Here is a 13,734-nt window from a genome sequence, read left to right on the forward strand (position 1 = left end):
TAGTGTAGTCCGAATCCGATCAGTACCTTTATCGTGCCTTTAAAGCTTTATCTAAGTTTTTTGTTATCGCATCATTTAAGACGTGCCCTTATCAGGTGGCAGCGATTTGTTAATAAAGAATAATTTGACTTAGATTAATTGCTAGGTGGGTACAACAATCAGCACCAACTTTTCCTATGAAATCTTGTGGAAATTCGACTTTGTATTCGTCTGCTTCAATCTAAATGTTTCTTTGAGTTTAGAAATCTGAGTCTCGTTAAGATAGCGATTGTGTAAATTGGCAAAGCTTAACTTGATTTCGCTACTCCAAAATGTAGGTACCTATCTAAAGATACTATGATTGATGATTAAATTGAAATTTTATTTAAATAAAATAAATAAATAAATATTATAGGACATTATTACACAAATTGACTAAGTCCCACAGTAAGCTCAATAAGGCTTGTGTTGAGGGTACATAGACAACGATATATATAATATATAAATATTTATAAATACTTAAATACATAGAAAACACCCATGACTCAGGAACAAAATATCTATGCTCATCACACGAATAAATGCCCTTACCCGATTTGAACACGGGACCATCGGCTTCATAGGCAGGGTCACTACCAACTAGGCCAGACCGGTCGTCATTTATAACCCTACAGCCAATGGCGTGGTGTCCGCGAGAGGAATATGTTGCGTTCAAATGTCAGAGGTAATTTCCAAGTTTGTTTCTAATAATAATAAAATATTATGAAGACAATCTTACACAAATCGACTTAGCTTCATAGTTAGCTCAATAAGATTAGTGTCGTCAGTATCAGACGACAATTTTTACAAATACATAAAAAACACCGATAACTCAGGAACAAATATTTATAATGAATACACAAATAAATGTCCTTACCAGGATTTGAACTCGGGTCCTGCTTTGTAGGCAAATTAAAAGTTTCATTTCTCCACTACCTAAGGGTTGTCTGGAAGAGATCGCTCTGTAGCGATAAGGCCGCCTGTTGTTTACCTCTATCTTCATATATTATATGTCTTTCCATGTACATTTGTTCTGAGGTTGTGCAATAAAGAGGATTTGTATTGTATTGTATTGTAGGCAATGTCACGACCGACTGGGCTAAGCGGCCGTTTATTTATACGCCATTAAATCCCGTTTTCGTTAACGATAATGTACAAAAATCATCAAAGTTTATATTAGTATAGGACAATGAGTACTACTGTTAAAGCGTTTCCTTAAGAGCCCTTCAAATACATTTGTTTCAAGGTTTTAAGTCGTCATGAATTAGCGTTCCATAATCCATCGAGGCCGTCACTCTTCGCTTTTTCCTTTGATGCGTCCGCTAAGGCGAGGGGCCTTAATAGCCTTGAAATGAAGGGGCCCTAATGAGACTGGGTAACTCAGTCTGTAAGTAGTTTATCGATTAACAAAATTGGAAATGATAGGTTTCACAGGTCGAACTATTTGTTGTGTTAATAATAAGAATGCATGAAAATGAAGAATAAAAACTTTAGTACCTATGTAGTAGCAGAGGTTAAAATTATAGGAGGATTTTTGAAACTTACACCTAAATCCGTTAATCAAAAAACTTTGTTTTTTTTTTTTTGCAGAGTGATTAGCTGCCGAGGAAGCGCTGGTGGCTTAGCGGTAAGAGCGTGCGACTTGCAATCCGGAGGTCGCGGGTTCAAACCCCGGCTCATACCAATGAGTTTTTCGGAACTTATGTACGAAATATCATTTGATATTTATCAGTCGCTTTTCGGTGAAGGAAAACATCTTGAGGAAACCGAACTAATCCCAACAAGGCCTAGTTTATCCTCTGGGTTGGAAGGTCTGATGGCAGTCGCTTTCGTAAAAACTAGTGCCTACGCCAAATCTTGGGATTAGTTGTCAAGCGGACCCCAGGCTCGCATGAGCCGTGGCAAATGCCGGGACAACGCGAGGAAGAAGAAGAAGAGTGATTAGCTACCGAATCCCTCACGTGTGACAAAAGCCAGCCCGTTTAAAAACAATTTTACAGTTCTAGTACTGGTTCAAATTCACGTAAACATAAAATTTCTCGAACCACCATACCGTCGGTTTCCTTTTTGCGATCTGCTATCAAGAAAACTTTCTTCCGCAACGATAATAAACTGTGAAAGATAATAAACACAGAAAAAGCACCATGGGGCAGAGCCCAGCGCTTGGTAGAACCAATGGCCGTTGTGGAAGAAAGTTTTCTTGATAGCAGATCGCAAAAAGGAAACCGACGGTATGGTGGTTCGAGAAATTTCATTATTATAAGAGTACTTAAGAAGCATTTAGTATGGAATTTGTTTTTTACTCCTTACTATTATAATAATCGAAAAAAGTGAAATAAGTGAATCGAATAAAACGAGAGGGCATAGCCATGGTTAACAGACATCAAATTATATAATAATATTTTCCGAAATGTCGATATCCAGAGTGGAAAATGGGGACTTCGTTTGTATTGAATAGCGGTCGTTCTCTTTCCTCTTAAGAAACACTTTCATAATGATGAACAGACGTTTGTGAATAACGTCATTGACATTTACAACGCCGACGATGTAACTCTAACAATAGTGACGAAGTTATTTTTTCGTTGCTAAATGAGTTTGTCGTTTCATCTATCTTCTCTTGGCAGTGCAGGACCCAAATATCATCGAGTGTAAGAGCGTGTCGTAATAAAAGTGACGGATCCTTTGTAGTCGTTAGTCGCCTCGCGCGACAGACTCGCGTCATTAGTGCTTGTCGCGACACAGCGACGTCGTGCCTGACAAGTTTCTTCTGAAGATGTCATGTTGCGCGACAAATGTCATATCATGACACCTGATATTATGTAAGTGACGTACCTAACCGTTAGTCGCCTCTGGATTCTGGCAGAAATATGTGGTATTTCGGAGGTTCCGTGGAAATCTGCCGAATCCTACACCACAACAGTTAACAGTATCAGACCGTAACAAAAAAACTATTGTGTCACTAAAATGATTTATAGTTTATATAAGATTATAATTATTGTATGTATATTAAGTCTGTAAGATTTACGGGCCTTTGTTACCTGACAATAAACAATTTTTGATATGATTTGATTTTGATTACGCGACAACCCTAAAATTACAAATAAGCTCATAGTGCATTTTCGTGCAGGCATTGCAGCCGTTTATATCGACCAAACGGAAGATGTTTCTTCTTAATTCTTAATTGATTTAATCATAAATTTCCAAAATAATAAACAATGTAACAACGTTACAATACACCAGCCGATTTCAAGTTTCAACATAATAGTGAACCACGCGCTCAACCCATCGAATAGCTTAACTAAGTCATAGCTGGAGCTGGGTTGCTACTCATCCATCCATCCTTGATTCCATCAGATAAAAATTGTTATCGTTGCTACCCAAGCTTCCTAGCTCTGTGTCCACACAAACCAGCTGACTCACTCATCGACAAGCGTGTCACTTCTTTCCTCGTAATTATCTGTGGCGTCATTGTGAGCCTTATCGGACGGGGCAGCCATCTTTTGTTTAGGAGGGAGAGGGTGATTGGGCAGATTATTATAATCGACGGCGCTTAACGACTCTATTGGAAGCTTTTTAGGCATTCATGTTGGGCATGCATTGGAGACAAGTGACAGTCAAGTGGACAGAGCAAATTGCTTGTACTTAACTCAGACGATTGACGACTTTAGGATAGTTGGGCGGTAGTTTTTTGATAGTAGCTTAATTTAGGGTTAAATCTTATTTAGGTATTTTACATTTGCTGGCCGAGCATAATATCAATCGAAAGCAGCCAATTTTTTAATCAAACCATATTGGCAACAACAATAACTTCTGATCAACCATCAAAAAAATATAATATCATTTGTATATGGTATATCTTAGGCGTTTAATTACTTGAATGGAATACGTAAATTTATAATAAACATAATTTATTTTAAACACGTATTCCATGGTTACAAGAATAACTTTATTGCATCAGTAGGTAATAAGTCACAGAGCGATGCTGATATATATAAATATAAAAACATCAAAAGTTTCATTTAACAATATTGTTTTTTTAAATACGTGCCGGATGTTTAACTTGAACATTTATTTACTACTAATTTACTTTATCACAATGAAAACGGTGTGTCCAGACTAATCCCCAAATAATGGAATTGTCCTGCTTGTACTCATTCAATTCAATTGCTTTTACAAGGGATTTGCGCATCGTTCTCGCAAATAGAATTACTAGTATGTAGTGCCACGTAGGGCGTCCGTACCTTCTCGTAGTTAAATATGAGACGCAACGCGATACGCCCCCTACAAGGACTTATGGAAGACTGATAACATTTTACCACAATAATGTGTATGTCCAACTTGGTTTATAAGGAATTACACAACACAGTGAGACATTCACATAAATCATCAAATACCAACACTTATTCAATTTAATTGCTTCAAAGGCTAACTGGGTAGTGATCCTACCTACTAAGCAGGAGGTTTCGTGTTATATGTGTATGTGTGTTTTTTTTAATACTACGTCGGTGGCAAACAAGCATACGGCCCGCCTGATGGTCCAGTCCAGAGGAGTAACATGCGCGTTGCCAACCCTAACACTCCGCACCCTCGTTGAGCTCTGGCAACCTTACTTACCGACAGAAACACAACACTATGAATAGGGTCTAGTGTTATTTGGCTGCGGTTTTCTGTAAAGTACTTCCCCAGTTGGGCTCTGCTCTGGATCTGGAATGACATCCGCTATGCTGTGCCCTACCACACAAAGCGAGATGACATTCACAGTGCCCATACCTCTCTTTTGGACGTAGTTTAATTAAGGACGTACCCGGATCCGGGTTTATCAAGAAAATTAGTCCTGAGTTAAATATGGATGTTGTCATAGTACAAGCTTTGCTTAGTTTGGGGCTAGGTCGATCTACACGGTTGTCTCTAAATATTTTATTAATTCTACTGGAGATTAGCGCAACGTTCCTTCAGATACAATGACTAGTATGCAGTGCGCCGGGCGGGGCGTCTGCCGTTCTCGTAAATCTGGCACGCAACGAGTTACGCCTCCTACATGTAAATGGAATTAAATTCGATGGAAGTGAAGTCAAATCTTCATCATTTCCTTCCTATCTAACTGTGAAGTAAGTGTGGAACTCGTGGAGTACTATTGTTTATTATCATAATGCACCCAATGTTGATGTCTATCAATGACAGACATCAACATTTCCACATTCTACTAAGAAGCTTTTGGGACAGTTTTGCACTAAACGTACTTTTAAAAGACTAACCCATTTAATCATAAAACCCCTTCCAAAATTCAAAAAAATCAAAAGACGGATTTCAAGGAGTATTTTTTATATATTATCATACCTTTGATCAACATCAACTACTCCATATTCTTCTAAAATGTTACTATTGTAGTTAAGTTCTTAGTAATCCTACCTAAGAAACTGGGGTTCGAATTCAGGCAAGGGATTTTTTTTGTGTCGTAAGCAAACTCTGTTTCTTCTGTAATCTTATTGTATTTACTAATTTATTTTCCAATTTGAGAACAGATCAAAAGGAATGCGTGCAATACTTAACATAGCACGTTGTTAATATACAAGATGTTTAATCTACTTGGGGATATTACCCTGGAAAAGAAAGGAAAGAGGTCTAAGACGCAAAGCCTGTATAAAAATAACAGTTTGAAATAATAATTAAGTCTATTTATATACGTCCCACTGCTGAGCACAGGCCTCCTCATGCGCCAGAAGGCTCGAGCTATAGTCCCCACGCTAGCCCAATGCAGATTGGGGACTTTCACATACACCTTTGGAATTCTTCGCAGATGTATGCAGTTTTCCTCACGATGTTTTCCTTCACCGAAAAGCTGGTGGTAAATATCAAATGATATTTCGTACATAGGTTCCGAAAAACTCATTGGTACGAGCCAGGATTTGAACCCGCAACCTCTGGATTGAAAGTTGAACGTTATATCCAACAGTTTAAAAATGTGAAATAAATAAAAAAATGTCTTGCTAGCAGGCCAGAAGGGCTTTTTTACAAGTCAATTAAATTTAGGTTAGAGATGGAAAAATATTTGGAGGTGTAAAGTCTCTCCAAACCGTTGGAGTTTGGTTAATAATCCTAGGAATAAATTATAAATTACTTAAAGAAAACTCTCAAAGCCTCTTCTAGTACCCATAGGCCAAGACATAGCCCGTACATAACGCCGGCGCCGTCTTCCCACAACAACATAACAACTGGAATAAATTATAGACTTCCGTGTTGTCTGGCTGAAGGCCGAGAAAAACTGCCTCCAGCCGCTCTGCAAAAACATGGCTACAACTTAATAGTTGCAAGTTTTTAGGAACACAAGCGGAAACAGAGACATATTTACTCCTTTGTATTTACAACGTTTTGATGTATTTTCTAGCAACATTTAGAAACGTGTAACTAGTTAGATCCTGGTTCAGATTTAGCAACTTGGAACGGTTTTTAACTTGTTTTGGTGATTTTCATTTCATTTCTCATGCACCAATCAGCGTCAGCAATTTTCAAGGTTGTATAAAAATAATCAAAACCACAACAACATATTAAGGCAGAATCAGCCTGACTGTATGTGTGTCAAGTTTCCTTAAGTTACCTGAACGCGACATTCCTTCACAATCCTCTACAGGAAAGGAGTGTCCTGTCCCATCTCTTCCAAACATTTAGGAAACCACTTGACTTCTTGTAAATCGAAACTCTGTGGACAAGGAAACTTGTCTAACAGTAGGTACTTACCTACTGGGTGGTTGTAAAGGTATGTGTACCTTAGCTTAACCCGGTATAAGAGCTGTGTGGCTTGTAACATAAGCAATAAACTAAACTTTGACCCGGGTATGTCCTTAAACTACATCCTTAAAGAGAGGTATAGGCACTGTGAATATCATCTCGCTTGTGGTAGGGCACAGCACAGCGGATTTCATTCCATATTTAGAGCAGAACCCAACTGAGGGAGGTACTTCCCCAACTTACAGAAAACCGCAGCCAAATAACACTAGACTATTAGTAGGGACTAATGGTGTTGTAATAGTGTTAACGCGCATGCAACTCCAGAGGAGTCCATAGACTGATGACTGATGACTGCTTACCATCAGGTGGGCCGTATGCGTGTTTGCAACCGACGTAGTATAAAACAAAAATTGTAGACTGTACTCCTGAAACTGACCAACATCAGTTAAAGGGCTTTCAAAAACAACTTGTGTTTTGATTTTTTAGTACACTTTAAAGTTTATTCTAAGACGCAATGTATCGCGGATTTTGTTTTATTTAAAGCATGACAAGCAACGTTAATTACCTATATATTGACGACAGGGTACATTGAAGGGTACAAAGGAGAAAATCTAAATACTTCATAATTTTAAAAGGTTTTAAAAAAATGTTTTATCGTTTGAGTAGTACAATCAATATTTTGATTATTTCCTTGAGTTATAGAATAGAAGACAACCCGGCATTACCCAATATGAGAAGGATATTTCAAAAACAGTTATTCTTGAAATATAACTGATAACTACGTATATTATTAGTAATATTCCTTTAGATAAAAGTCTAGCTAGTTAAGCTTCTATCTGAAATTAATAAAAATATCTACCTATTTAAAATCTTTAGGTCCTGTTTCGTAGTGTCCAAGTAAAGTCCTGAATAAGCTAACTGCCACTTATCTGACGAAAATAGTCATCGATCGTTGGCGTTTCACAATCTAACAAATAAGCTTAACTAGTAGACAAATAGGTACCTTTGTTTTTGTTATCGATGGTTGAATCCATAACGTCCTCCTTGAACTCGGTTAAAAATGGGAGTCAAGTTCAATTTATGAAACAGGCGCGATCGTCTACCTCTCCTCAAAAGACTTGAGAACCAAATGGCAGAAATCTTAGGATAAATTGATTTGAAACTCTTCGTGATTAGATGCCTTTTGAAAGTTTCCATTTTACGAGCCTTATTTTGATTAAAACACTTTTACTTACACAAGAACTTAATTCATATTTAAGGTTAATGAAGTTAGAAATAAACCTAAAATATAAAATAATTTAACTTTGTCGCCATTGAGGACATGAGCCACCTGAGGGGAAGCGGTCACCTTTGCCCTTGGACCTTAGCAACATCGTACGAGCCACTTATGCGTTCCCGACCCTTGAAGACCCTAAATAGCCGCTTCTTGAAGAATCCCATTTCGTAGCTCAAATAAAATACCTCAAGAGGTAACTTACTGGGAAGAAATGACAAAGATACCCGCTTATTCATGATGAGCCATGTATTTAAGAAGTGGGAATGAACTTTGCTCTTTTTTCGGGAGGTGCGGTGATAAAAGCAAGCATAAGTTCTTCAGAGCATTTTCCATTGTACAGTATCCTTAGTCCTTTTACCACGAGTTTGATACTGAGATATTCGCGTGAACTAAACTCACAATGCATCGCCCTTGTACTGACATTAGTGCATGGAAGATAGCGTGTAAGTGACGACCGTTTTGGCCTAGTGGGTAGTGAGAGTGACCCTGCCTACGAAACTGATGGTCCCGGGTTCAAATCCTGGTAAGGGCATTTATACGTGTGATGAGCATGGATTTTTGTTCCTGAGTCATGGGTGTGTTCTATGTATTTAAGTATTTATTAATATTTATATATTATATATGTTGTCTAAGTACCCTCAACACAAGCCTTATTGAGCTTACTGTGGGACTTAGTCAATTTGTGTAATAATGTCCTATAATATTTATTTATTTATTTAAGTATGATGCGGGTAAAAATACATAACTTACCATAATATATTGGTCACCATCGGTAGATGCACCGAAAGTTCTGTCAAGTTCGTATTATGATTAAGATATCACTTCACAAACTTGAGAATATAAATCCCATTGCAAATCGGGTTCTTCGTTTTCTTTAGTACTGTATTCTATAAAGGTGAATCCACATAGCATTTAACTATCGTTGCAGCACTGTGCAACACGGTAACATTATGTAACTTACCTAGTTACTTATTGTTGCACGGTGTTGCTGCTCCACAGTTCCTCCGCGGTGTAGATGCACCTTAAAACGAGCCCTACTCGTGGCCCCAATGACAGGACCCTACCATGTTGAACTTCCTGTAAGAGGATTACCTATCGGATCTCCGAACAAACCACACCCGAGTCGCAAATTTAATTCCACTAGTTTAAGGTCCATTTTCAATAATCATTTATTTTCATGGGAGAAGTTCTCTAAGACAATCAATAAGGAACTTTATGAATTGAAGTGAAGGTGCAATTTGCTTTGTGTTTATAAAACGGGGTGCCTGAAAGTTCGGAAACAAATTACTCCATTTTCATAATCCCGCAACTTAGCCTGTCTTATTATAATTTTTAAGAAGGAATTAATGATGCTTTTTTTTGCTGTAATTAAAATTTGTCTATGGATTTTATTGTTTATTGGTTTTATACTTAAGTTATTTATTACCTATAATTAATAGTACATTATTGCAGAGGCCGGGAAATGGCAATTCGTGGATGAGTTTCGATTTTGACAAAGAAGACGAATCCACGAATTGCTGTTCCTGCCGAAGCCTATATAGTGCTTTTCTCCAAACATGCGAGGAAATCAGGAAAATAATCATAATTTAAACATGAACCATCACTCAAATCGAACCTTCACATCAAAAACGTCAAAATCAATTTCCCTCTTTAATTATTTTTAAAAGTTAAAGGCACAACTATTCTGCCATTCAGTACCATTCAATATTCGCTCATTTAATATAAGCTGTATTTGCACGCATGAGATCCTTAAAAAAATATAAAAGTTATATAGTCTTTGATTTTATTAAGCAGTATTCACACGATCATACACGTCGGTCTTACACGACTCTATCCTATGATGACCGGGTCGTGTAGACGCGGCCCGCAGCTATATTAATTGGCTGTATGCGTTTTTCTTAGTGGATACATGTTTTTAAAAAGTAAAAAACAATACAGTAATAATTTTCGCGTCCGCTAAAACATGACAATAATGGTTTGATTTTTTTAAATTTGAGTTTGACCATAACGAAGAACGTCCCATACTATTTTTGCTACAATAAGGTGAACATTTCTGAGCATATTGGAGAAAATGTATTTTTCTCGCTAGACAAACGCTATTCGACTCCTTGCCTTGACGTCAATTGTCTCGTTCAGTCGATTCTGAAGGAGCCTAAATAGGAAATGAATGACCTAATAAAAGACCACAAGCATAATACCGTTCCTTCCTACCGCGGTTCCTACTGTAGTTACGTATATAGTAAATTAATTATGTTCTTGGTGACAAGAAAACCGCCGAAACCGTTAAAGTAGAAACTGTCCATAAGCTAGAAACCCGAGCCATACGCTTGTATACCACAGTAAAGTCGTCAAGGTAACAAAAAAAAAACTAGATCTCGTTCAAACCAATTTTTGGTGGAAGTTTGCATGGTAATGTACATCATATATTTTTTTTAGGTTTATCATTCTGTTATTTTAGAAGTTACAGGGGGGGGGGACCCATTTTTCCACTGTGGAAGTGTCTCTCGCGCAAACTATTCAGTTTAGAAAAAAATGATATTAGAAACCTCAATATCATTTTTGAAGACCTATCCAAAGATACCCCACACGTATGGGTTTGATGAAAAAAATTTTTTTGAGTTTCAGTTCTAACTTTGGGGAACCTCCAAAATTTATTGTTTTTTTTTTTCTATTTTTGTGTAATAATCTTAATGCGGTTTATAGAACACATCTACTTACCAAGTTTGAACAGTATAGCTCTTATAGTTTCGGAGAAAAGTGGCTGTAACATAAACGGACAGAGAGACGGACATGACGAATCTATAAGGGTTCCGTTTTTTGCCGTTTGGCTACGGAACCCTAAAAAATTTGAACTAATTCTCATCGCACGTATGCAATTTTAACACGAATACTTAGCTTAAACACGTTTATGTAATCATCAAAATGTCAAAACAAGTGTTATCGGTAAGTAGCTATCACATATTATTAAGTTGAGTTACCGCTAAGAGGTCAGTTAAATGATAAATATCGTCAGATATATTTTTAACTATGTGTAGTAACGCACATGTGTGCACCGGCAAACATGAATATTATAAAGCTCAAAAATGTAAGTCCGTGACCCCTACCAGGCAGATCAATGGTTGTTAAATGGGTACTAATAGACAACACACAACCAAAACTTAGACCTTGAATATTTTAGCATATTTTATTTAAGGTCACAGCTCTCTAAGAAGCTATTTTTAGAATGTAACCCCTAAGAGGGTTAAAATAGTGTTAAAACTTTTTCAAGTCTTCTGTCCGAGCAAAGTCGAGGGCGAGGGTTAGTAAAAGAACTACTTACGTAAAGTATGGTTTGTCTATTCTATTGTAATGATAACCTCTTATCATTTGACAGTGACCTGATGTTTTTGTTAAAATTCGGAATGTTATTGCAAGTGTCAGGGGCAACGCGAACCTGTCTTGGCAGTTTGTGTCTGCGCTTGGATGATTATGGGTGTCGTGAGAAATGCAAGTAAGTGTTATTTAGCACATTTTGTGTTTTTTTACTGAACATAAGATGTTGAGCAAGATTACGTCTATGAGTTTTATGATATGACGAATAAAAATAGTTTTTAGAATTGTTGGCACCGATAAAAAAAAAACTATTGCTGGTTGTCGGTTTTCATTGCCAAATGTTTAACCGTGCTGTATGGCTGTCAACACCGCTGTTTACGGGATTCAATGTATGAAAAAAAAAGAAACCTCTACACGACAAGAAAAAAAAAACATGTTATAAACAATCTTACGCTACTAGTATATTTTTACTGTTGCCTAAAAGCGTTAGGCTTTTACATGCTCAAGCGAGATTTTTTTTATTTTGATATTACAAGGTAATAATTAAAAGAAATCTTTGCGGTTTATTTTTATATAATGTGTAGGTTTATTGCAATTATCCGACTTATAATATTATACCTAGGTACAAAACGTACCAAACGTAACAAAATTGTAATAAAAAACATGTCGCTTAACTTTTCCGTCATCCATATCTTCGTATTACCAGACACATACCTAAACAAGCCCTTTACTTCAATTGTATGAATAATATGAAATTATACACTAAGAGCCTGCTTCTAAGTCACCAAGTAAAGTCCTGAGTAAGGTACTTGCCACTTTTTTGACAAATATAGTCATAGTTGGCATTTCACTATCTTAAATAAGCTTAACTGGTAGATAAAGTGCTAAGTTCTGAAGGAAGTTTTATCTGGCAGTTAATTTATTTGTTAATTAGTTATCCAGTACTTAACTTGGACATTGTGAAACAGACCCTAAGCATCAAACAAGTAAAGTTCTGTAGGTAACGTGCTTCAACCTTCGTAAGTCAGCCTATTTAGGAAAGTTTGGAATTTTTCCCAAAAGTTGTCTTCTCTTGCAGGTTTAGCGTTCGCAACGCTTCTTCTAGCCGCTGCACTCTTACCATCCTTCGCCGATGAGGTCACGTGGGAGAAATGCAAGAGTACGGACGTCCTCAGCTCCCGTGCTTCCAAGGCGCGCTCCATGAAGACCTACGGTTGGGACCTTAAGGCCACCAGCCTTTATTTATCCCATTGCAATATACTTCACCTGGACGACGTCTTCAGCGGCCTTCCCAAAGTTAAAACCATCGTTTTAAGCAACAACAATCTACAATTCGTCAACCCAGGTGTTTTCATAAAAGTATCCGGGCTATCTGAACTAGATTTGTCATTTAATAGACTTAGCACAGTTCCTGTTTTTGGTCAACATGGTCTTTTTGAAAGCATGAAGAAACTATCAGTTAATTATAATAGAATATCTTTACTACTTAATTTGAAAACCTTCTCATCCATGCAGCAATTGGAAGAGCTAAACTTGGATAACAACGTTATACGTCATATAGACGCTGATATATTCAAACCTTTGGTCAATTTGAAAACAATAAATCTGGCTTCTAACAAAATATCGTTTATTCCTGAAGGGATGTTTCAAATACAGACTTTACAGAATATTTATTTGAACGATAATGCAATCGGTTATGTATCACCGAACGCTTTTGAAAGCAAGGTAAAGTCTTTGGATTTGTCCGCTAACCGACTTGCATATCTGCCAAAGGACTGTGTATCAAAACTGACTAGCGATGGATCCAGATTGATCAATCTCGAACTAGCTTCAAATCCTTGGCAGTGCGCGTGTCTGTTGGAACTGCTCCATGATGTGAAGAAGCTTGGCGTGTGTGACGAATACTACAAATACGTGTTTGATGGAGAAAAACCTTTGTGTCTTGCTCATGAGCAGACGGAGTGCAGCAGACCTAGCGATGATGAAGTGTTGCTGTCTGTGGAACTAGCCAACGATTATATAACTCATACGAAACCCTATCCAGTTTGTGCGTAAATGTGCCTTTAATAAATTTTAAACCGAAGTTTAAAATTGTTTTATTTTCCAGACTATTCATAAAAGATAACTTAAGTTAAAACGGCCCGGGTCCAGGCAGAGGCATCCGGCACTTCGTTCCTTATAAAGCATCACGTGATAACCGGTCACCTGTCATAGAAAACGAAGAGTCAGCTGCCCCGGCCCGGATCCGTGAGTCATCCATCAACTATATTCTATGTGTTTTGAGTTGGTAGGTACATACCAATAAGTAGACGTAGTCACAAGCAGCGATATCTTCAATACAACCTTAAGATTTTGACAGAACTCACAGCCGCACGAATTTGACAGAACTCACAGCCGCACGA

At 37.4% G+C, this 13,734-nt stretch overlaps 1 protein-coding gene across 1 annotated transcript; it reads left to right on the forward strand.

Annotated features, from left to right (window-relative positions):
• The first annotated feature begins 11,314 nt into the window (after positions 1-11,314).
• On the forward strand, positions 11,315-13,415 carry LOC133526596 (carboxypeptidase N subunit 2-like). Its single transcript, XM_061863286.1, has 2 exons — positions 11,315-11,510; positions 12,411-13,415. Exons 1-2 carry the CDS (start codon positions 11,483-11,485, stop codon positions 13,385-13,387), a joined length of 1,005 nt encoding a protein of 334 aa, XP_061719270.1. The 5' UTR covers positions 11,315-11,482; the 3' UTR covers positions 13,388-13,415.
• Positions 13,416-13,734: the final 319 nt, after the last annotated feature.

The sequence above is a fragment of the Cydia pomonella genome, chromosome 16, assembly GCF_033807575.1.
Source record: "Cydia pomonella isolate Wapato2018A chromosome 16, ilCydPomo1, whole genome shotgun sequence".
Classification (NCBI taxonomy): domain Eukaryota; kingdom Metazoa; phylum Arthropoda; class Insecta; order Lepidoptera; family Tortricidae; genus Cydia; species Cydia pomonella.

Excerpts from the sequence above, each read along its gene's own strand:
- LOC133526596 (XM_061863286.1), top strand. The coding sequence starts at position 11,483 with ATGATTATGGGTGTCGTGAGAAATGCAA. Across the intron at positions 11,511-12,410 it reads GGGTGTCGTGAGAAATGCAA|GTTTAGCGTTCGCAACGCTT; the intron begins GTAAGTGTTATT and ends CTTCTCTTGCAG.